Genomic DNA, 25,210 nt, shown 5'->3' on the forward strand with positions numbered 1-25,210 from the left:
AAGTGAGGAATAACCAGCAGCCAAGGCAAGAGGAATAACCAAATGCCAATAACCAAGGCATAAGCATCAGTTTCCTTCTGTATTCCCAAGAATCCTGAAGTTCTGTGCACTTCAAATCATTTCAAAGGAAAGCAGCCTTTCGCTCTCCTTCTCCAAATGCTGACTTAGCAGCCACAGCCCACCAGTTCTCCTTTGCTTTTCCTTTTCCCCAATCACCCCAAAACACGTTTCCTACACCATGAATAAAGTTTGCTCTGTTAAAAGAAGCCCTGCCCACACTGCTGGGATTGTGGCACACGATCCTCCCTCCCTTCAGAGCTGTGGCAAGGAATAATTTTGCTAATTCAGGAGGAACTGTTGACTCTGCTGAATGAGAAATCCTGGGCTCTCCAACCTGAGCTCTTCCTCTTAGTCCTGCATGAACTTAACAAGGTTAAGTTCATCGTCCATGAGGATGAGAAATGAGCTTTTGTTTGAACACACCAGCCAAGGACTCGAGCAGTTCTGTCTCAGCTCCTGGTTTGGCCACTGATTTCCTCTGTGATCCTATGCAAGTTGTTCTACTTCTCCATATTTGCCCCTCCTCAGCTATAAATGGAATTCTCCATCTGTGGGAATGTCAGAATAACTTGGTAATATTAAAAACTAGAGAGAATAGCTTCAAGTGAAGGGAGTGTAAGGAGGCACTCTACAACTTCTAACACCTCCAATAAAAACATCTATAAATTATTAAGGCTGGAGTAATGGAACCTCTGGTACAACTCTCCCAGTTAAAATAAGCCTGTAACCCACCCTCATTATTTTAGATTTTACTGAAGTACAAAGGGTTAACTGGGGATTGTCTTTCATTTGTTTTTCAAATAATTCAGCTCTAGTTTTCCCATTCCAGTGGGATTAACCCTGGAATCTCTGAGGCACTGCATCATTCTAACAGCTTTCTGCTGTCTCAGCTCCATTCCTATAGATGCCTGTGGTCAGTATGTGGAAAAGTCCTACCCTGGCATCAGTTTTTAGCATAACAAATCTATCTGAGTTGAACTGACTTATTTTGAACTTGTACCTGAGGAAAAGGAACCCTATGACTACAGATTCCCTTTCCAGCACAGATAGTGCTCTCCAGCTTGTAGTATCAAGTCCTGCTTTACTGGAGGAAAAGGACCACTGGCATTTACAAGCATGAGGTCACTAGGAAGCAGGATTCCATTCATGTTGTACTCCATCTTTTCCTGAGTCTTTCTGCTTCAGCCAAAGTCCCAGTTTTTCTGCTCTCCTTCTCATACCTACTAAGGGAAGAAGTCTCAGGACAAAGGTAGATGGGAAACCCATGTGACATCTGAGTTCCAGCATTATAAAAAAGATTCAGTTTATTGTGTTAATTGAAGTAGCTCCCAGGTCCTCATATAAGACAAGACAAAGCCATAAGCCAAATTTAACAGCCTAAATCAACAATCTTAGTGCTGCTTTAGTTATGAGTGAAAATGTGCAGTCTGACCTCTGTCATCAGAAAATTCATGTGTTCTTACCCACAAACTCCTGGGAGGTAGATGCAGTTCAACTTTCAGGCCTTCTCTACACTTGGCTCCTGTCAGGAGTTTCAGCCAAAAAAAAAAAAAAAAAAAAAACAACAAAACAACCTACAACTGATGCAGCATCACCCCATTGTATCCATGTTATTTCCTATTCCTCTTCTTCACTTCCTTTCTCTTCACAGCCTCTTGGAAAAACTCCTTCCTCCTTCTGCTTCCAGCTAAGCCTTTCAACTCACAGAAACTAAAAGCGTGGATTAGTAAATTCCACGAGGAGCTGGCAGAGTGCAGAGTCCTGCCTGCCCTCCTGCAGGGGCCACAAACTGCTTCTGCAAATAAACTGCAACCCCAGAGCACGTGTGGCACAAACAACATGCTCAGTACAGCCTGAGGTCACCTCAGAGCCTGGGGGAAGATCTACACACACACAGATATTGCTCCGGAAAGAGCAGCCCCAAGCGATGACATCAGGTCACAACCAGGGGAACAACACACCAGATAAAACCCACCAGGTGCCAGTGACTTGGGCAGGCAAGAGCAGGAGGGTTAAACTGGTTTATTGGATTCCAGCAAGGCAGACATGCAGTAGCAAGGCTGGAGGAGGAAAGAGGAAGATGGAATAAGCGTTCAGAGATAACGTGTGCTGAGACAGGGCAGCCTCCAGCGTGACATCAGAGCAGCCTCATTGCACCCATCCCTCTACAAGGCTGTGCCTGAAATGTGTTACTCACACTGAGGGTACCAACCCCCTGTTTTCCTCCTTCACTTTGGATCATAAGAATTGGAAATTCCTTTTCTTTTTTGTTGTTGCTTTGTAACATGCAGAAGTGCACGACAGCATTTGATTTCCTAAGCTTTTAAGCAGGAATGTCACCACACTGTGCCACTTCTTCTGGGTAGGCTTCAGCCAGAAAACACACAAAGAAGCAGCTAAAACAGACAGAGAAGCTGTACTTGGGGAATATAAATACTTAATTTGCTTCTATCTTCCTTAGCTCAAAATTCACTATCAAGATATGGATGTATTGGTTCTGGTAATGCAATTCCAAGAATTGTATAAGAGTTGGAAAACCAGGCTCAGATAAACTACAATTTCCCAAAGCATCAGTTACTGGAAGACTCATTTACATGTATTTCACATTCATCTTTTATTAATAACTGTCAGAGAGAGGCAAACTCTTGGCCTGATCAGGGGTAGGTGTCCTCTTCTAAACCACGACAAGAAAAGGAACCAAGCCTGAGCCTCAGGCTGAAAGAGTTCAGGCAGGGGAGTGACCTGAATTGTGCACTGCTCACTTCTGAAGTGCTCACACTTCAGTTCTCGAGCAGCTACCCCAGGGTGAGTCAAATCACATCATCCCTTCCAGTCTTATTTCTATTTTCATATGCAGAGCTGCATTAAAGGGCAGATTTGGGCTGAAAGCTGCATTAGTAACACGGCAATGAAAAAATACTGAAGGGCTGGGGAACAATCTAGCAGTCACTGCAGACTGAAACAAAATCCAAACCTGCTGGAAACATGTTAAGGCAATCTTGATGTCATGCAATAATACATTTATAAACAGGGCACTGGGAATTGAGGTTTCCTTAACAGTTCTGTTGGTTGGTTGGTTTGTTTGTTTTAATTAAAGCCAAATGTTATATACAAAAAGCCTCCATGCACTGGATAATATGGAATCCAACAGAACAACAAGGTGTTACTATGACAGAAAAAGCACATTTGCTCTGTGAAGGAGTTTCAGAGTTCATTTAATGACTTGCACAGTACAAAGGGTTAGAAGTTAAAGGTAACATCAGCCAAAGGCACTTCCCCCAGACTATTCATGAAACAAAGGAGACTGACAAACTGCTTATGGAATTCAACATATATGTTATGGAAAGGGAAGCAAAGACAGGTGTAATCAAAAAAGTAGAATTGATACCCATACGGAAAGTTTGGGATTACCCAAACTTTTAGACATGTTTCTTGTGTTTATTCATTGCTACTACAAAAGATCACTATGGGGCACTGGCCAAGAAATTTAATATTTTGGCTATAAACACACTCATGAGAGGAGACTGCATTCATGCAGGTCTTCAGAGAGACCCAGAGACACTTTCCTTTTGCTGTTATCTTCTAAAATGCTCAATATGGCCAGACAAGAAGACTTACTGCAATCTTGGCACTACAACTGCATTTTTACAAGCCCTCATAAAAACCAGCTCTGAACCCAGCAAGAACTCAATTTTCCAACAAGGAAAAGATACACAGATGATACACAGGGAAACCCAAGAACATGTGTCAGTGGACTATAAGTTTAATTTTGCCCGTGGTTTATTGAGCCCTGCAAACAAGCTACTCTTTGTACCACATAATTAAAACATTTTTGTACCTTCCTGGTACCTGGAACGTGTATTTGTGAAAGGACTTTGAGCCAAAGCTTTCTTCATGTGTGATTTTAGTCTTCACTGAAGTTGCAACAGAACTCACCAGCAGTCAAAACCAGCCCATCTCTCGTTCTCCATGAACACAGACCAAATGTTTCTATCTACACTACCTTCCCTGCCTCCAGAAAAGCTCTTTGGAAAGTTGTTTGTAGAGGGCTCTGAAATACAAATCCAGGCCTCGTCTAGATATACCAGCACAGCATCCTTGCAGTCAGTGCTTTGCAGATCCTTTGAGATTCTTCAATTAGAAAGCACAAGAGAAGGTAAAGCCTCAATTGGAGAGCCAAAACAGCAGGTTATAAAGACATAAAAGTAGTTCTAAAGAACAGAAGTGAAAACCACCATCTGATCATTTAATTTCAATTTGATTTCTTATTAAATGCCTATAGACAAATAGGGTATTAAGGGATGTGATTAATCCCCAGTTTGGATTATATTAGTTTCAGAAAATGAAAATTCACACATCCTCCATAATTTCACATGGCTGTTTGAATTTTAATTCCAGTGTTTGTAATTTCCTGTGTTCTGGTGGTGCCCAGGGACAGCAATTCAATCAGAGCTATGCTGCACAAAGCACTGTGCCAATCTACTGCAAGAAACACAATCCTGCCCCTATGGATTTTACTGTCTGGTTACACAGTTCAGACCTGCTCCTGCTCAAGTTTTGGACTGTCTTCATCTGTCAAGTCTTGCAGTTGATCATTCATCACTCACACACCCCCAGATCTAGAGTTCTTCATCAGTTGCTGATGACACAATGCATCACAAGAATCCCCAGCCAATCTTGAGGTATTGGTACCTTGGACAAACAACTCCTGCAATCACTGCACCAACTGATAAAATCCACATCTTCGTGCAGGCTGTGAACAGCTCATACATTTCCCTGAACAGCACTTCATCTCACAGCACACCACTTAGGTTTTCAAACATATTCTTACTTCAGCACAGCAGAATGAACCCCTAGAGCACAGGCTGACAGCTTTGTGACACATTATCCACACACTAAAAATATTTACTGTTAATCATGTTGACTCCTAAATAAACACCTCGGAAACAGTAGCGGCTTTCCACTTCTTGGACAACAACTCCCGGTGCTCCTTCATATCAGACATCATCCAGTTCCACCAGAGGGAAGAAAGCTGATGCAGGACCTCCCCTTGGAGCACCTTCCTGGTCCCATCCTTCAAGTGACACGCAAGTGCATTCGTAAGCAATTCCACAACTCAGATGTGGGGCAAGAACAAGGACAAATTTGTTCTTTCCCCTGCCACAAGAGCACTGCATTGCAGATTTAGACCTTCCTGTTAACTTTGTGGCCTCTACGAGCTCTACTCTTCTCTAAGTGCTTCTCAGCTGAAAAAAGCCAGACAGGCCAAGAGGAACAGCAAACATTAAAAGCAGGTGCATTATGAACAAAACCACCCATCAACCTGCTAACCAAAGTGCTTTTCTCTGCCCTTTGCTTTCATATTTGTCCATGCTGCACCACATGAACTTGGACACCAGTCATACAGACTCAACCACGTGGTAAGTCTCGTTCCTAGTTAAGCCATGGGTTTTTTTCCCCTTTAAAGTCAGTACTCTCAGCTAAGTTTAAGCCAGGGAATGTGTGTTATTTATCTGCACAAGCAGGTCTAGTCCTGACCCACAGTGAAAGAGAGCAATTCCATAAGTATTTGGTGTAGGGTGTGATTGGTACCGGCCAGACAATGGATACATATAGAAATAAAGATCTATTGTAAGCACACCATTTTCCAGTATACTGGCAATATTATTGTGCACAGAGATTCATTATTCGAGAAAACAATTGTGAAAAATAAAGACAGGCAATAGTTCATGAGTGTCATCATAATATACATGTTAGCAGAAACAAAAAAAATTAAAGAGAAGGCTTCCCACTGCCTTGTACCTTGAGATCCTATTTACAGTAGTGCAGAGGGAGGTTAACACTATTGTGCTGGCTTGGAACACTTACAATTGCTTTGTTAAATAGTTCTGGCCCTCAAACAGTCTCTCTAACACCTGGCCACCTTCCCCCAGAGCCAGTAACCAAAAGGGCCAAGCAGACAAGGGTGGGAGTTTGCTGTGCATAAAGTGAGCTCCCAAAAACCTACAGGTGCCACCAAAGCAGGGAAAACACAACTGCTGGTATAAGACAGACCCATTTATAGCATCCTAGTGGATAATTTGAAAACAAGAGTCAGAAATAACAGAGAACAAACTAGAAAGTAACTTTTCAGGTTGGCACCTTCTCCCTGTCTGCCTTGAGTTCTTTTATTCCCCTGCACAGCGTTGCAGTCGACACCGGCACAGGGCCCAGCAAGTGAGGGGTCTTCAAACATGAGAGGACAGAGTTAACATATGAACTAAATACAGCCACATCAGGAACCTACATTTATTGCAAACCACAACATTTCAAAAACTACAACGACCCCACACCACAGGCTCTGCTGAAAAGACAAGAAACCTTTCAGGAGACTGCCCCCTCCAAGAGAAGCCACCTCCATAGAAAGCTGCATGCCTGGCTGTTTGAAAGCCTACACAGCAAGTTTGGGCAGTCAGATCCAGTTCCTCGTGAACAGGCATAATGGTGAGGTTTGTTTCACTGACATTTGGGGCTAAATGATGTGCCATGGAGAGACAGCAGCTAAATGAGCTCCCACCTCAGCCACAGGGCTCGTCCTCTCATCCTGGGACACATCACAGTTACTGGTCACTGATCTAGATATACAGGTGACAGTCTCTAGCACTGTTGCCTTGGTAATTTTTGGTAGAGCAGAGATCTTTCCTACAGAAGAGGGTAAAGAGTTGTTACTCAAAGGCATTGTCATATTCACGTGCTCTTGTGGGTCTCTGGGCAGATCTACATGCCTTGAACATCCAAAGTGTTACTCAAAAATGTGTTTTCCCCGCTCAGAACACATTTGTTGAGCCAAGTGTGTGCTGAGGGGGCTCAGACAACTGGAGAGGGGACACCCTGTGCAATGTTCTCTCACTTCAGCTGCAATGGCCGTGTCCAGACTTCAGCCTGCAGCACCTTCCCAGACCCTGCAAAAGCCAAAAGGAAAGCACACAGCAATTTTTACATGAACACTTGCTTAGAAACAGCTCTCTCCCCCACCCCTCCCAGAGTGCACTAAATCTCTTCCAGAGTGCACTAAATTCTGCCTTTCTGCCTTATCTCTGACTGCACAGACTGGTTCCCAGGAGCCATGGCAGTCACTGCCTCTCTCATTCCATCTTTCCACATCTCCTTTCTCTGCATCCCAGCCCCTCTCCTGCACGTGCCTCTCGGCAGGTCTCTGGAAGCAGTGGGATAAGATAAGAACTTTTTCTATTGTTTGTTTTGATTTGAATCCTTTGGGCTGTCTTTTTTCCTGTTTTACACTCCACTAGCTTCAGGGTCCAGCAGAATCTGGAAGACAGCTGTGTGCATTATGCCAAGTCATGGCTGCTCCAGAGCCTCAGTGCACAACTTCATCAGACGCACAACTAAAGAGCTTCGTGGCTGTGCTGCTTCCACAGAGCCAGAGACATCCAAGGAGGTCACAAACGTTCTTATACTTTTAATCAAAGGCCTGGGGGCCTGCAGAGTGAAGTGGCATAGCCAAGAGTTTGCCCCAGGCATTTCTGCTGCTGTATGTCTGCAGCAATTCCAAGGAAGCCGGCACACCCCGAGCTTTATGCTTGGTAGACCTTACAGCAGGATCTGGCCTGACTTTCTAAGTCTACTATATATATTTATATTTTTAGATGACCTGAAAGTAAGGCAGGGATATTGCTATATTCTTCTGATGCTCCCCTGCAAATCCATAACCAGGATTATCCCATCCAATCAACTCACTGGCTGCACTACAGAGCACAAAGCAAGAATTTCTGCTAGAGCTGCCCTCCATCCCTAACTCAGTTTACATAACACATATGGAAGCCCCTATATACAGACATTATACACAGACATGACCCTTTGGCTCAGTTTTCCATGGACTGCTTTCCTTTTATCTAGAAATCACTCCCTCTCAGTCATTGCTGGAGCTTGGATAGGCAAGTGTCTTTAGGACCTGAGAGTCCAAAACACAGAGGTGTTGGTCAGTCCCTTCTGAAGGACCAGCACTGGGATCTTGCACAAGAGCACTGGGCCCATTTTAACAAACTTGGTACTACAGACCACTAGGAAAACATGGAGTTTAGTAAGTACTGCTCTTATTTGAACCTGTTCAAGATTTATATTCATGCTTTGATCCCTTCTCTGGTTTCACAAGGTTCACTTTCATTTTAGAAAAAAAAGGTTTCAAAATCATCACCCTCAGTCACAGGACTTCAAGCACTGGCACCTTCTGAAAGCAATGCACCAAATAGGACATATTTGGTGTACAGTAATTTCATAATTTCATCAGCAAGCAACACTTCAAGCCTGTCTGACAGATCTCTGCTTCCCCCTGCAGACACCACAAACAGTTCTCAACTCTTGCCTAGAAGGTGTTTTGAGGCACAGAGTTCATCCCCTCAGTCATCCCAACCGAGGAGTCTGATCAGGACCCAGTCCCAGCTGCCTGCACTGTGATGCAGCTCCTCCTTTCTGGCTGTGAGCAGCCAAGGTTAAACTCTCTGGTTTTAAGTGCCAAGGAGGGCTGTGACCCTGGGAATCCTGGCACATGGTGACCATGTCCTGTCACCCCTGTGGAGGAAGCCTGCAATGGGAGCAGACTGGATCCACGTGCTCCTCTCCCTAATTGTGATCAGTGACTGGATAGATAATCCCTTCATGGGCTGCTGCTCTACAATTGCTGTGCAGCAGCCAATCCAATCTGAGCGCCAGAACCAGGCCCAGAGGGATAATTCCCCTCCTACTTCCCTAAAACATGGTGAAATCTACTGTTTCCATAGCAACAAATCAGTTTGATGCCCACACAGCTCCTGCATCCCTCACTGCTGGGCAGCAGCCCCAAGCTGCTGCAGCTGAGAGGTTTTAAGCAAGTGTTTACAGCTACAGGTCAAGAGCTTGCAGGAAGAACAAGAGGCACTCCCAGCACACAAACCCGACCGTCTCATCCGAAATGTCATTTGCTTCAGTTCATCTCTGCTGGGAGAGAATTAATCAGGAATATTCTTCCCCTCCTCCATTTTGAGGGTTGAGCTCCCTCCCTGCTGTCTTCACGCAGATGGGTCGGCCCAGAATACGTGAGGACGTAGAACACCCATGGGAAATCAAATCACTCCGGCACCTCACGTGCACTCCTGAGCCCAATTCACTCTTTGTGGTTTTGCAGGTAAAAAAACACAAGCTGTAAAGGGATTTTCTTGTCTGGAGCTCTGCATTTTACTGTGGAGGATTATTCAAGAGTGGTACAGCCGACAGTGGCTGATCTCAAAAAGTCACTGCCCGTTATAGCAAATGCCGCATTGACTCCAGGCTGCAGAGCCGGGCAAGGAGAGCCTGGAGAGAGCAGAAAATTGCAGCACTGCTGCTCTGCAGCTTCCTCTGGGATCCTCTGAGTAACAGAAAATGAAGTCCTGCATCTAACTTGCTGCCTTGGGATATTGGGGGTGAAGAATAACACAGGGCTGATTCTGCATGACAATCTCAGGAACTCGAGGGAATGAGCAGCCTGGTGTATCCTGAATGGATGTGGCAGTCAGGATTACACATTTGTGGAAAATGCAGTTTTGATTTCAAGAATTACAATCCCAGGAGGAAGGAAACAAGGCTGGTTTTACTCATGTAAAAAATACCCACCCATAACACTAGAAATATTGCAGTGCATGATGTATTCTCCACCCCAGAAGCTGTAAAGCAGACCTTTCTGTCTGCCTTGCTGAATTTTCACCATCAGAGAAAGTTTTCCTCTAAATTATGTACACCCTGGCAAAAAAAAAAAATAAATTGTATCTCCAGAATCTCCCTGCAATTTCCACTCTCAAAGAAGACAATACCAGGCACCAGCAACATCCCAGAGCATCAAATTAGTCCAGTCCTGAAGGCAGAAGCAAAGACAGTTTTCTTTAAGGCCATAAAGGTAAACCCATGACCAAGCATCTTTGCTTGTCTCCTTCTCAAGCTGCACTGATCTGTCATAACACTGCAGCAACACTGCTCTGCTTTGGCACAAACAAATCCACTGACAAACCCTGGCTTTGCCATAACAGCAGCACTGCAGCCTTGAAAAACATGACCTGTCCAGCACCTGCAACTTGAGCTGGGGGAAAACAAAAGGACAAGCTGTACACTAAAACTCTGGGACAGGAATGGTTGATGGGAAAGCACAGGCACAGTAACAGCCCAGGATTAAGGCATGCTAAGACCGATGAGCAGCAGGCTGACCTTGCTATTTCCCACCACCAGTGTCTTAATCTGCCCGAGCTCTCTGGAGCCAAGCTGCAGCTGAGTCCAGACTAGAGGCTGCCCAGCAGGAAAGGTCCCCCTGTGCTCAGGGACACCACTAGACTGTGCAGCAGTAACTAATATTTGTGCTGCTCATCGCATGGAGACTCTGGATAAAAAGGGGTTTATGCCTCTTTTTGTCCTTCTCTCCTGCAGAGAAGGAAACCAGGAGACTCCAAGATACCAAATACCTGTGCTAAGCATCATCTTAGATTTCATTTCAGAACTCCACCACCTCTGGAGTCCTGGTATTTGCTGCAAGACCCAAGAGAAGAACAAATGTAGCTCAAGGCACATTTCATCACTGCAGGATGACACTTCCTCCACTCCCAGGCAGCACTGTGTACTCAGAAAGGAGACAGCCTGCCCAGAGCCTGAAAGCCATCAAGGGTACAGACAGCTCAAAGAGCTCCTTGGAAAAGGCAAAGTCACTCTGATGAGCCCACAGATACAAACCCAATGGAAGCTGCATGAGGAAGGAGGGTGCCTCAAACCATAATGTGTTTATTATGGCCACAGAGGGGTGGTGGATTTACCATGTTCCCTGATGGGTTATCTCAGCTATTGGTAAGTGGCAGAGTGTGTTGTGGATGGGGAGGAAGGCTGCTTCCTTTCCAACAGGCCAGGCAGGAAGGACAGAATTCCATGGGGCAACAGAGTTATGCCAAGCTTGGGCACCCTGACCAAACTGTCCACAGTGCTCGGTTGTCTCACAGAGGGAATTCAAGGTGCCAATTTACATCTGCTCTGCCTGGAGAAGTATGCAGGAACAGTGCCAGGCTCCTTGCTATGCACTGCACCTCTGCAGTTCCAGATATAATCAGGATCACCCACTGGAAAGGTGGTGCAGAGGCTCTGCCTCCCAAGCCCTTGAAGAAGACCCAGCAGAGTGACTGCCAGCACCTCCAGCGCAGAGCAAAGTCATGGGTGTTAAACTTACTTCAAAAACCACACAAGACACCTCCCTTTCAGGCTATACCAGAATGGATCCCAGAAGAGATGAGCTTTTCACCTCCTGGCTGGTTCCAGTGTGTCTGCCCAAGTCCTTTTGAGCAACTGGTGGAGCAGCACTTCTTATGTCCCAGGGAATATTTTTCTCTGGTCAAGTTTGGACAGTGACCATAGGAGATGACAGAATTAAAAAATAGGAAGGTCAAAACTGGTGTTGCCTAATCAACAGGCATTCTGAAAACAGCAAAATATCAAGTGCCAATGCAATGCCTTGCTTGTTCTTTTGCATTTAAATATTTAATATCATTCTTTCAACAGTCTACACAATTCATTCAGGAAACGGACCCTCTCTCTGAGGTGAGTTTGGGGTGCCTGGTAGTTTGCAGGCCCCAGACAACAAACAAAACTTGGATGAACAAGCATAAACAGAGTAATGCTTAGGAACAGGAACAAATCAAAGTAGCACAGCCCAGAGGGAAGAAGTGAATTGCTGGGATCTCTGCTGAGAGCTGTGTGCTGTACAGGAGGTGACCTGAGTTTCAGTGCTGGAGCTGCAGCATCAGCTCTGCAGTGACACATGTCATGCAGCAATCCCTGAGGGGATCTCCTGCATTTCAGGATGTACCAACCTCCTCCTCAGCCCCAGCTATAACCCCACTGCGACAGAGCTCCTCTCAAGGCCACCACCACGCTCAGGCAACTCCCAGCTATTCATAGAGGAGTTTCTATTAAAAGTAAAAGCACAATCAGCTTAAGAAATAGCCAGAGATTACACAAGAGATCACAGCAGCCAGAGAGAGAGAAAACCGACCCTGTGCATTAGAATCTAGGGGTCCCATCGTGACCCAGAGCAGTGTAAGCTCAGAGTAGATCATAAACAAGTCAGTGAGGCTAAATATCACCATAAATCTGTGAGGGCTAGAGCTTTGTTGTTTATTGGTTTAATTCTGAACTAGCAGGCCATCAGGTATACTCCCCTGCTGGCAGAGGAGTGTTCCTGAGCTGGAAGGTAGGTGGCAAATGGACAGTTATTTTCATTATAAGGCCCTCTCTGTAGAAGTCTGTAACTACTTGGATGAGGAAGAGCTCTCAGAGTTGAAAGAGCCTGTCAATTTGTCAGAGCCCTGAGTCAGATCCTACATAACTTACTCTGTCTTTACACATGCAAGAGTGGCAGAACAGCAAAAAGGAGGAACTGAACAAAAAGACTTGGGATTTTTGCTTTTAGATACGTCTTTCCTTGTTTTAAGAAATTCAGCACAGCCTCCCCTATCCCTGGATCTCCTTTCTCAAGAAGAAGTGGGGAGGAAAAAAAAGCAAAAATAATAGTTTTTCCTAGTGCTCTCCAGGGTAAGTCAGCTCTGCTGTGAAAACATTTGCAGATGTCCAGAACCAACTGCTCAGCATCTCTGTAGACTTCTGCCTATTGATACTATGAGAAAGGCTCTAAATGCAGCTGAAAAACTACTCTGAGATACAGCTGCAGTCTGTGCTCAGCTTTTACACAGCATTACAGCAACACTGCCTGGCTCTGCAGCCAAAATCCACAGCAGTATCAGTTTAATATTGGCTGTGTCCTCTCTCACACATCCCAGACACTACACTGGCCACTCTTGCAGCAGGAGTGTTTCCCAGCCACAAAATGAGGGGCAGAGCACAGCAGCTCCCATGTCTGTTGTGTTAACTCTCCACCCTTCCACACCACTGCAACAACGCAACCTAGAGCCGTAAGAAACAGGAAGGGGAGAGTTAAAGGGGCCTGGTGAGGCAATACATTATTAAAATATTATTTTCAGCCCCAGAGACTCGAGTTCAATTCCCATTTCCGTCACAAGTGAGGCACTGGGTTTATTCCAAACCTCGTTTTGTGTAATTTATTGTTCATTGCGACTGCAACACAAGTATTTTAGCAGAGCTTATATAGTTTGGGGACTAAGCCCTGATTTTTAGGAAGGGAAGAGATGACAATGCAGGTCTTAGAAGTTCTGGGATTCTTGATACTTGTCTAGAGGAGCACTTAAGGAAACAGCATCTTTTGAAGAAAAAAATAAACAAACAAAAAAAAAGGACCCTCAAACCACCACGTTAGAAATTGCTGTTTTCAATACAAAAGCTACACTGCTCTTCTGTTTGCTCAGTTGCTGTGGCCAGGGCTCTAAGAAAAGCCACACGAGTCACAAGACTTGCAGAAAAATGGCAGGAGCTGGCAAGTTTGCTTCCAGTCAGAGAGACACAGCTTGAGGAGCTTGCATAACGCCTGCTTCCAAGAAGCTTCCAAGAGCACGTCCTGCTGAATCGCAAGAAGCTGCTAACCAGGGACCATCTCACTTCCATTTGGTCATGGCTGGGGCTGCCAAAACTTGCCATGTCAGATGCTCTGGAGCAAACAGAGAGGCTGTTAAGATTTCAGACTCGGGGCTCGTTCTTCCTGCGCTGTGTGCTGAAGGAAAGAAAGGAGTTATCTACTGTAGTCAGCACCAGGCTCGGAGCTGTGACAAGCCTGAAGGTCACGAAGGAAGCAAACATCAGCAACTTAACTGTCCTCTCTGCCCATCTGCATGAAACAGCTTAAGAAAACTACTGAGCCACTTTATATTCAGCTGTTATTAAAATGTTCACTAAAAGGACTCTGAGAACACAGTTGGACCTAAGGGCAAAGTGTCAGTGAGACACCTGGAATAATTGTTTAAATATCTAATGTTAAATGGTGCCCTCCTGTTGTAGTGTTTTGAACAGTCTTGACTGTTCCTCAGTGAACACTGAGATGTTCTCAGCCCTCTCTCTTCACAGCCACCCCAGTATTTATAGTAGATAGTTCTGAGTAAGACAGCCAGTTCTCATGACTAAACTCCATTGAGTTACCCCAAAATAAGTATGATGTGTGCTTCAAAAGGATTGCAGATAAATCTAAATAAAGAGAATCAACTTTTTGGAGCTTTTCAGAACCAGTTCTGCTTGCATTCTGACCAGACCATCCAAGTGCTCAAAGTCAGCAGGGACAAAACCCTGGGCTCACATTCCTCTACAGGGCTGTGCCACCCAACTCTGCTCTGAAAGGCCATGTTCAATAATTCAAGTGCTACCAGCTCGTCTAGGGCAGCCTCTCATCTCCCAGTGCTTTCCAAGAATGCCCTGGCTCCTCAAATCCAGCACCTGACCTATGGCAGCAGCCAAAAGTGGCTGCACCAGACCCAAGTAACCAGCAACACTGAACAAACCAACCTGCATGAACAGTTAAAGCTCCTGGTACACTTCTGGAGAGAAGGCAGGTCTTTCCAAGGGCTCAGACAGAGGGAGTTTGCCTCTTTTGCAAAGAAGAACAGTTTGGTACTGTACAGTTAATTTTTTCTAGTCTTATTTCAAGTGTCCGTTAATAACATACACCTACATAACATACACGACAGACACCACCAGCCTCTCCTTTAAGGATGGAGAAAAAGGTGTAAGAATTAGTCACTAAGAATTTAACTTCACTCAAAGCTGAACACATCCATCTGCCTGTAATCAGAGATAATATTCCTTTACCTTGAGCTTCTACTCTCTATCAGGATGTGCAAAACCAGGTCTGAGACCAGGAAAAGAAAATTCCATGTAGAATGAGAAACTGTCCCACTAGTAAGCTATTTTCCCACCATGCATGACTAGATTTCTCTTTTTTTTTTTTTTTTGGACCAGATTTAGATTTAGCTCTCCTCCCAACTAGCAGCACTCTGACTCATATGGTTACAGATCTGCCAGTCCAAGAAGGAAAGAAGTATTACACCCAAAGCTTTTTGGGTGGTTTTTTTTAGTGGCTATTAAGGAAGTAGGTTTAGCCTGCATATTTATCAGTAAATTTCCTTTCACAGACACCACCTCAAAACCAATTTTACACTGGGCACATAGGCTGAGCACCATATGCTTCTAAATGACTGCCTGCCACCCCTTCAGGAAGTTTTCTGGTTTTGCCACTCAAATGCACTGCCTGAAACAAAAATCTGAGTCCTGGCTCGCATGGGTGGAGCACACATGGGTTTGTTCTTGTCTAAGAAATTTGCTGCTCAAGGCATCATAATAAGTTTCACCCCAGTAGCTGGAACACAGCAAGAACTGTTTTCTTGATTAACTTAGGCTGAGTTGTCAACTTCTTCCATTTCTCCTCAAAAAGGTCCATCTTAAAGATGTCAAGAAATCCGTACTCAGGAGGACTTTCACTCACACTTGCACAGACTCAGACTCGAAGCACAAAGTCGGGACATTCAGGAATTCACCAGAGCAGGAAGGGGATCAGCTTCCTGCCTTAGAACAACGTTTTCAGAAGCTGCCTCAGACAGGAGGAGTTGCAGACAGACTCACACTTCTATTTAAGTCTAGCTGGGTTCTACCTGCTGGGAGCATCTGCAGAAGTCAGGTTCAAGGACTTGGCTTGGCATTCCCACTCAGACATTGAATGGCTTCTGAAAACAATCAGCACCCTTTAAAAACAGAAGCTCAACTCTGCTTTGCCTGGGTTTATTTAAGTTTTTTTTGACTGTGTGATAAGCACGTCAAGTTTTGAAAAGCAGTAACAGCTGACAGTTTAGCACAGAGGAATGCTCGTAGGAACTTCTGATTTCTCTCCCCACTGGTTCTGCACACTCTTTGCAGCCCAGTATCACAGCACGCCGTTCATTGAGCAAACACCCAACAAATTCCACAACACTCACTTTATCTCAAAGTACAGGGAGGACTAATCAGCACTCGGGATGCTCTAAGACTCTCAACTTGAGGATTATCGTGGCAACCAGGAAGAGTTTACACGAGCAGAGGCGGCATCCCTGATCCGTCAGCTCTCGGGTGACGAGTGCCAGCAGTGACAAGGCCACCTGTCATTTTCACACACCAATAGGTTCAGGCAAACACCAACCTGCACAGCACTGAGCATCAGCTTCCCCACTGGAGACACAGCTGGTTTCCTTTCCCTGGGTAAATTCTGATAGGATCTGAGACGTGCCAGAAGGATCTCTTTTCCTAGAGAATACAAGGCTGGTGGGCAGTTACCAGAAGCATGAGATCATCACTAAAGAGTTAAGCTGAAGAACACAGACAGCAAGATCTGCAGAGAACGTGTAACTGCTGCAGGAAGTAGACAAAAATATTAGACTTGCATTTATCTGAGCCAACCCCTATAGCACTAAAACCAAGTCAACAGAGAACAAACACGGGCAGACACTGCTGCTGCATCTGCAAACACTCAGATTCACGGGTTTTTCCCTTACAGCCATCCATGTTATGTTATATTTTAACTTAATTATGTATCTCCTTCTAGCATTCCTCCTCCCACAAGTGTTTGCACAGAGCTGTACAGATTTCTCCTAAGTGACATTATTTTATCTTGGGGTCTGCTGTAACACATTACCCATTTCCCCCCAGCGCTGCATATTTTCTTCCTTCCCCATTTCATCTAAGATGAAAATAGGTATTTCCTTCACTGGAGACTAAAGGTTTGCTGCCATTTGAAAAACTTATTTGACCATGATTTATTTCTCGATATAGCAGAATCCTACTCCTGGCTCTTGCACCATCCACTGCAATCCTAAATAAATCAGTTCCCAGGCAGTGCCTATGTCTTTAACCTGCAAATACACCACAGGATTTGGTTGGCTCACAGATGTATTTATCATACAGTAATTAAGGGTCCATGACTTACAATTAATCTCTCTGCCAGCACCCTGGGCATGTAAACATCTCAAAGCAGAGCATAAAAAAAAAGAAAAAATAGAAGAATCATATTTAAGAACTCCTTTCATGTCCAGAGCAGAGCAACACAGGGAGTGTATCTTTTCATTTAAATTTAAATCTGCTGCTGAAGCAGTGCAATGATGCTCAGCATTACCAGCACAGCAGACATCCACACTCTATACATGACACAGCTATGATTTTTACAAGTTTTAAGCACTCTGTTCTCAGCACTCAAGTTCACAAATCACATACTGCAGAAGCAGCAGGAGCAACCTGAAAGCACAAAGACCATTGACAAAACAGTTTTCCTGCAGGAACACACCACGTATCTGCATCTCTCAATGCATCCCTTTAGGATCTTTCACTTCTAGGTAGTTGCTAAATGAGAAATCTGTTGGCCTCTGGAGGTATTTTGTTGGAGAAACCTCTCATAACAAAGCAAAGTATGTGTTATCAAAGGAAAGCATTTCCTCATCATATCTTGGGGCTGTGTCTCTAAATGGCTGGGGAAGGTTGAGATATGAAGAGATTAAAGTTGCTCCTTCAAGTTGCACCTGAAGCCAAACTAAATCCTGTGGCCTCAGGATCTCGCTTTGCATCCTCGGTGTGGGGCATCACTGCTGGCCCGTGCCTGATTTTGTCAAGGCAATTACTGCAGCACAAGTGCTGTGCTTAATTAATTGGTATTTAGCCTTCCCACTGCCACAGGCATTGCAGGGTTGCATATTCCCCGCTCTTTTATCCACATGGAAATTCCAGTGTTCTAGGAAAGGCAAGGTTAGCCCAACACAGCTGAGTTTAGGTCCGTGCCTGCCTCAAGTTCCTTACAGACAACACACAAGCATCAGCTAATTCAGCACAGACCATCTGAGCAGACTGATGAGTGCCCCAGTCTGGGGTGTAAAAGCTCCCAGGAGAGGATGCTTTCAGGGTACCAGCCCCCAGCTCAGGTCTGGGGTCAAGTAAACACCGATTCCCTTCCCACAACTTTTTGCTTGGGTTCCTTGATCATAAACAAGATGGTTTCATCTCCACTCAAGTCCTTCCACCTACTGTTCCCAGCCCTTAGTCACTGCCTCCTCAGCAGCCCCCTTAAACCATCTGTTCTGGAGAAGTCAGAGGTGCCTTGTTTTCTCCAGGAAGAGCAAGGCAGCTCTCCCAGCACCCTGCCTTGGATCAGACACCCCCATCACCACAGGGCACAGACATTCAGGGAGCCATCTGAACACAGCCCAGTGCTTTCAGTGTTCCTGTTTGTAAAGCACAGATAACAGTAACACTCCCCCAAATTCGAAGATTTGTGTAACAGTGCTCCGAGACCACAGGATTTCAAGGAAACACATTTGTTATTTTCACAGGGCAAAATGAGAGTGGCACGAACATGGATGACTCCACAAACAGCTTCGTGGGCTGTCTTGTACATCCCCCTTATTGGTCCTTTGGGCTCTCGAGTCAAATTAGCACATACCACATGCTTTGTTCTTTTTATCAGACCAATTTTGCTGGTACTGGTGCCTGCTCCAAGAGCTTCTTATTTAAAAAAGGTGGCAGCAGAGAAGTAACAACACCTCAAGAACAGACTAAATGATCCCTGAGGTCCCTTCCAACCTGAGTTATCCTACAAGCCTATAACCACACCAACAGGAAATGCCTGGAGCTGACCTGGTTAACCTTCCTTCCAGTTCTGGGGCCCAGGATAAACCAGTCTGTGAAGAGATGTGTCACCTGTCTGGCTTTCTACGTGGCTTCTCTCATCTCTTCAGTGATTTTAAGACCATCATCCTGCATCCTGGTCACCATGCTGAGCCTCCAGCAGCAAGAGCACACATAGCAGCCACACTGACATCTGGTATTATAAATACAAGCTCTGCACTGTTGGATAATCTGTTAACAGCAGAGTAAAGAGTCACTGAAAGAGCAATTAGCAGCAGCTAGGAAGCCACCACATTCAGAAGGGAAAAAAAATGTTTGTTTGGTAAGATGTGCAGCCAAATATTGACTGCAGTGAGCATCGCTCCTCTCTGAGGTTTCCAGCAAGTGTGGGACTCTGTGCAAGGTGCCCACAGCAGCCCTAGGCTGAAGCCCTGCACAGCCACAGCACAGCTCTGGTAGGGGACAAGTGTTCCCCGTTAGGGGAACATGGTTTGATGACAGTTTGAAAGGAATCCCACAGGTCACAAGCAGGGAAACCAGCCCTGGCAGGGCCTCCAACCCTCTGCTCAAGTGTCCACATCAGACACATCAGCCGGCACCAACCACAGCAGCATTTGTTCCTGCAGAGATTTCCATCCACTCAGAGAGAAACTCATCAGCACTCACATTCACTGTGCAACAGCTGCTGCTGAGCAATAGCTGCAGCACCGCCCTGGTATCAAGCTGGAGCAGTGACATATGTCATGTCCACACCACAGCAATGATTGTATTTGCACACAGTAGGTCTACACACGATTTCTTCTTATGCCTATTCAGACAAAAGACAGCCCCTATCACAATTACACTGAAGAGCCCTGCTTATTCTGGGTAATATTTCCAGCTTCTTATCGTGGTTTCCAATACCCACACAAAAAGAAAAGACTCCACATTACAGCAGGGCCCCAACACTATTTTAACAGGACTGGGGTTTGCAGCATATACACATACATTCTGTGGGAAGAGGTCTCAAGTTACCAGTCTCTAAACCAGCCAGCACTCAAGGGTATCAAATGGAGAAAGACCTCTTCACTCTGACATATTTTCCATTTCCCCTCCAATTATTTCCTCTAAATGCTTTTCTGCAGACAGGTCTCAGCTTCTGCTCAGGGGACCTTCCATTATTTCATTTTCTAAAAGCCACAGCGCTATAACTTGCTGCTAGAGAGACAGCTGATGGGACACAGTGAGGTCACAAGTTCTCCTGGGACAGGAATCATCAGAACGAGACAGAAAACACTTTGATTCGTTTATTTTCCACCAAGCAGATGAAATCCCCCGTTCTAAATTGGTGCCAGTAGAGACACACCAAGGATTAATACACCCCCTTGTGTGCTCAGTCTAAAGGAGAGGGGCAGAGTACCCCCAAAACATCAACTGTCCTTCCACAAACCCTCCTCTGGCCCTACAGCCACACGTTATCTATGACACCACTGCAGCACTGCCTGCACAGATCCTCTAAAAATGATTTACAGCGTTAGGCTGCCAGTACTTAGAAAGCATGAAAACAGCAGAGCCAACAGGTGAACCCGTTCTGCTCACAGATTTCAGGAGATCCATTTTCCCCTTTTCCTTAGAAAGCTACAGCCCAGCAAGCTTTTCATTTGGGTGACAGGAATTGTTATTTTCTTCCTGTGTCTGTGGACAAACAAGTGGATCCTGGACTATGACCTGAGGCTCAGCAAAATGTGTTTCTGCCATGTCCTTCCCTTGGCATGATCCCAGCATCCCTGGGGAATACTTTGCATGGACTCTTAAAAGTTAGCTAGAAAGGATCCCAAACTCCTTGAATTTTACAGAAAAACTCTTTTAGTCCATAACTAAGAAAAAAAAAAACCCTTGTTTTGACTATGCTTTCATTGTACTAGATACAATCCCTGTGCCTTCTTCCCAGTACACACAGCACACCCTGCACTCACTGCTTAAGGATACCCTTGCACAGGTCCAGAATTTGGGGCTACTTGCAGCTAAACAAGCAATTAACCCATACCACAGACCCTTCTGACAATCAAAAAGCTTTATAAGCCATCTGGCAGCAAACAGCTTAAAAGAAAAGTGGGGGTGGGGGAACAAGATCCAATAGATGTTGTCACAAATGCTGAAAGAGAAAAGCCCATGCAAGCATCTGACCAGGTACCACAGCAGTCGCTGCTTTTAAGGCAAGTCACCAGCAACCTGCAAGCTCCTTACAGCATAAAAAAACCGACCTTGATAACTAAAACCTGTGTATCACTTAATACAATTAATTACCAAGCCAGGAACAGGCTGAGGACATCCTCACCCCCCCCTTCCCCATCCCCCCCAAGGTGTTGTGTGTCTGCGCTGGAGCAGATAACCAGCCGGCCCGGTCTGCGATTTACTCAAGTTGCAGATGATGAATGCGAAGGTCACATGAAGGGAAAGCATCAGTATATTGCCTGTCACAAAATGGTAGCACCCGGGGATTTGAGCGTACAGGAGAGCTCTAACCCCGTCCTTCCTATAGCCTTCCCGCAGCTCCTGACATGGCATCCGCTATGGAGGACAGCGAGCCTGGGCTGGGGGAGGGGGACGGAGCAGATTAAACTTAAACACCCTCCGCATCACCCCCCCACACCAGCAACGACAGCATCCGTTCCTGAGCCCCGCGGCCCCGCACGGAGCAGGGATGGATGCGGCTGGTCCCCCACGGGCACTTCGGCCCCTCCGTTATGTAACAGCCGGGGGCACGGGGGGGCCCGCACCGGCCGCCAAGGTGCGGCAGAGGCGGGGACCCCGCTGCGGAATCCCCCCGGGCGGCGAGCTCGCCCTCCCTCCCTCCCTTCCCCGCCTCTGCGAGCCCCTGCACCGCAGCGCCCGGGCATCCTGCGGCGCTGCCCGCGCACCGCACACGCACCGGCCGGGCAGCTCCGAGCCGAGGGAGCGCTGTCCCCGCACCGCGCTCGGAGCCGCCGAGCCATGCCGTGCCCTCACCGCGCCGTGCCCGCGGACCCCGCGCTGTCCCCGCACCGCGCTGCCCGTGCGGCGGCTCTGCCCGCGGACCCCGCACCGCGCCGTGCCCGCGCTGTCCCCGCACCGCGCTCGGAGCCGCCGAGCCGCGCCGTGCCCGCACCGCGCTGCCCGTGCCGCAGCTGTGCCCGCGCCCCCCCGGGGGACCACTACCACCACAACCTCCCCCGCCCCGCACTCACCTCCCGACGAAATTCTCCAGCACGGAGCTCTTGCCCGCGCTCTGCCCCCCCACCACGGCGATCTGCGGCAGGTCGAGGTTGGCGTTCTGCCCGATGGCGGCGAACGCGTCCTGCAGCCGGTTGACCAGCGGGATGAGATCCTCCATCCCGCGGTTCCCCATGGCTGCGGCGCTGCTCCTCGCTCGAGGCGAGCTCGCGTTGCCCCTTCCCGCGGCGCTCCCCGGCTGTGGGGCGGGCGGGCAGCGGCTCCAGCCCGCGCCCCTCGCCCCGCTCGACGCCGCCCGGGCTCCGCTCGCCTCAGCCCGCCCGCCGCGCCTGCAGAGCGCCCCGTGCCGCCGCCAGGGGGCGTTAGAGGCGCCGGCGCCGCGGTGCACCCCGGGAGTTGTAGTCCGGCCGCTGAGGGGGCTGAGGGGGCCCGGGGGCGCTGGGGGCTGCGCCCACACACACGGAACTCGCTCCCCAGAAGCAGAGCAGCCCAGGCTGCCCCCGGGCTGTGTCTGTGTGGGACAGGTTGACACACCTGTGTGGCCCAGCCGGTGTGGGTGTGCCTCCCCATCAGCCTGCTCCACAGTCAGTCATAGTGCACCTGTCCATAAGCCCACGCAGCCCTGTGGAATTCAGTCACTATATTATCTGTTATCTACTATATCTATATGATCTTTGCAGCACAACCAGCGAACATGTATGATTTGGTTGATGTACCCACATGGTTTGGTTACTAAACCTGCACAGTTCCGTCTTTACAGCCACATGGGTAAGTCAATACACCTGCGTGGTTGGGTCACAGTAACTGAGAATTGAGCTGACCCACCTGTATGGGAGGGGTTTGTGTGAGAACAGCATTTGTAAATTACCAGAATACAAGAAACTACTGATACGGTTAAACTGGATGTTTGCAAAAGCACTGTCAACATTCCGAGCAACCTGGTCTAGTGGAAGGTGCCCCTGCCCATGGCAGGGGGGTGGAATGAGATGGTATTTATGGTTTCTTCCAACCCAAACCATTTTATGATTCTGCTGCTTCATCTTCATTCAAACATAGATGAAAAATGCGTCAATTTCTGTTTAAAGCTGCCAAACAGGAGATGTTGTTGTTGTTGCTAGGTTTGTTTTACAGAAATACAAACAGGTGCTTCATTTTATGTACCCAGATTTTGGGGTTTTTTAGTTGCTTGCCTACAATAAAGAGGGAAGAGGTTGATTTGGGGTTTTTAAAAGGGATTGGTTTTTAATGAGACTATAACATGAGGCCATATTTGATTTGAAAGTATAGCAGTGAAAACAAGTGCTCAGAAAAGCAGCCGGTGGCTAAGGGTGACTTAGGAGGATGGAGAGTGCTGCATTTCAAATACTTCTCAGTTCGTGCTACCCAGTACTCCTGTTCACAGCTCAGAGCGAGCTGGGGGTGGTGGGGGAAAGGAATAACAAAAAACTGCAACAGATTTTGAGCTGTCTGTTTTGCTTCAAACAGCAGCGTTTTAGTTATAATGATTATAAGGAGGATTTCACAGATGTCCATCAAATGGAATCCATGCAAAAATACCTACCTGGACATACCCAGAAACTGGAACCACCACGTTGAGGGGTGAATTTGCCTCACTGTGCCAGTGAAGATGCCCAAGGAAATGCTCTGAACACATCACAAGTGTGCAGGTAAGAACACTGAAGGAAGGGAAATAAACTGCTCCATCTGTGTGGGTAACACCATTGCAGGGCATACGTGGGCTGTCAATGCTATTTTTTTCCTCTCAGCAAATTTCCCAGTAAATCTCGAAAAACAAGCTGAAGAAACTCAGTGTAGACTGTGGACAAAAGTCTTTGAGCATCTGTGCAGCCATTCTGATTATTTATGTTGAAGGAATCTGGAGAAAAAACACTGTAGCTAGCTGCTCCTTGTTAGAGGTCACCACAAAAAGAAGAGTGAAGATTATCAAAGGCTCAAATAATGATGTCACCTTCCTTCCTGGATCACAGCTGATGCTCAGGGAACTTCAGACCATCAGGATCTTTGTAACACTCTTTGAGGAACCATAAGAAGAAAATTGTTCTTTTCTCAGAGGTTGCTGTAACCTGAAGTTCACCAACTGCAATACAGAGAAAGATTGCCCAGTCACATCACTGCAATCACCTCACACAATTTACCAGCTGTACTAATAACCCTCAAAGGCCATGACCAGCCTCACCTGGGGCTTATCCCCATATCTGTGGGCCCAGGAGCTCTAAATTCAGCCCAGGACCATCATTCCTTGCTGAATAAGGGAGAAGTGCTTGCCTCTAACCTGCTTGAGTCCTTCATGCCTGGGGAGTCTTTGGGCCTGATCTTCACTCACAGGTTGACTCCTGAGCTTTGTCACAGTGCACTCTGGGCAGGTATTTTGCTCTGAGCGAGCCAACTCCAGAAGTAATCATTTATATTATGCTGTTCTTCTGGAAAGCTAAAATCAAATGAATAGTTTGCTTTGAAAAGTGTTTGTGAAAGATTACTGAAAATGCAGTATGTCAACAGCTGATATTGAAGACTGAGGGGGAAAAAACAGGGTTTATGTTACCAGTTAAGGAGCTGGTACAGCACTAAGGCTCATGAATGACTTCTTTGCAGGTATTTCTTTCTGTGTTACCTGGTTTTACTTTTCTGTGACATTCATGCTTAGTTCTTGGGAAATGTGGTCCTTGAGGGGATAGAAGGGGGTCCTTGGTCTAACTGACTGTGATCTTAAAGGGCAAAAGTGGACAGGAGGGGTGGGGGGGGGAGGTAACAGGATGCTCTCCAGGTAGACAAAAAAAAAAAAGGAATAATAACGTGCAGAAACATTTGCAAATTTCACATGATCGATATTAGCGTGAAACTGGAAGATGCACAGAACGTGTTCCTGCTTCCCTGCCCTGCGGAGATGTTTGTAAGCAAATGAGATCAGTGTCTGCCTGCAGCGTCACCCCCCCAACAACTCATTAATCCCGTGAAGTCTGAACGCTTCTGCAGCAATTGCAGTAGCTCAGCCCAGACGCTGAACGCGACTGTTGAGACAGCGAGGCTTGGATTTTCTGAAGCTTTAGAAACCTGCACCTCCCGCTGATGAAAAAGCGAACTGCAGGCACTCGGAATCACTCCCAGAGCCTTCCATTTTCTCTCCTGCCACAAACTGAGTTGCAAGGATGTTAGCAGTAAATGTGCCTTTTGATTCTGTAATACCTCCTACCTGTGACTTATGCAGCAGATATAGGAGGAAAAACAACTATGTGATCGTTCCTCATGGGACGTACTGGAAAACTGCAATGTCTGTGGAATTAAAAGGAATTTTATAAACTGGAATGAATAGGAAAAATCTATTTCTTTCTACCTTGGTAGAAAAAACCGATGATATGAGCAA

The 25,210-nt window shown here is 46.5% G+C and overlaps 1 protein-coding gene across 23 annotated transcripts in view; it reads right to left on the reverse strand.

Annotated features, from left to right (window-relative positions):
• The window catches only part of DNM1 (dynamin 1), a 64,744-nt gene extending 42,614 nt beyond the window's left edge, over positions 1-22,130 (reverse strand). For 11 of the 23 annotated variants that reach the window (XR_007629462.1, XR_007629463.1, XR_007629464.1 and 8 more), the window contains exon 1: positions 21,843-22,128. Coding sequence is in view for 17 of the 23 variants with exons in the window: in XM_050320241.1 (XP_050176198.1) it covers positions 21,843-22,003 (161 nt within the window). In the remaining 6 variants the exon portion in view is untranslated. Of the gene's footprint in view, positions 1-21,842 lie in introns of all 23 variants that reach the window. The other 12 variants (XM_050320242.1, XM_050320251.1, XM_050320239.1 and 9 more) reach the window with 2 other exon arrangements.
• Positions 22,131-25,210: the final 3,080 nt, after the last annotated feature.

Source organism: Myiozetetes cayanensis, unplaced genomic scaffold, assembly GCF_022539395.1.
Source record: "Myiozetetes cayanensis isolate MyiCay16 unplaced genomic scaffold, myiCay2020 scf23, whole genome shotgun sequence".
NCBI classification, from domain to species: Eukaryota; Metazoa; Chordata; class Aves; order Passeriformes; family Tyrannidae; genus Myiozetetes; species Myiozetetes cayanensis.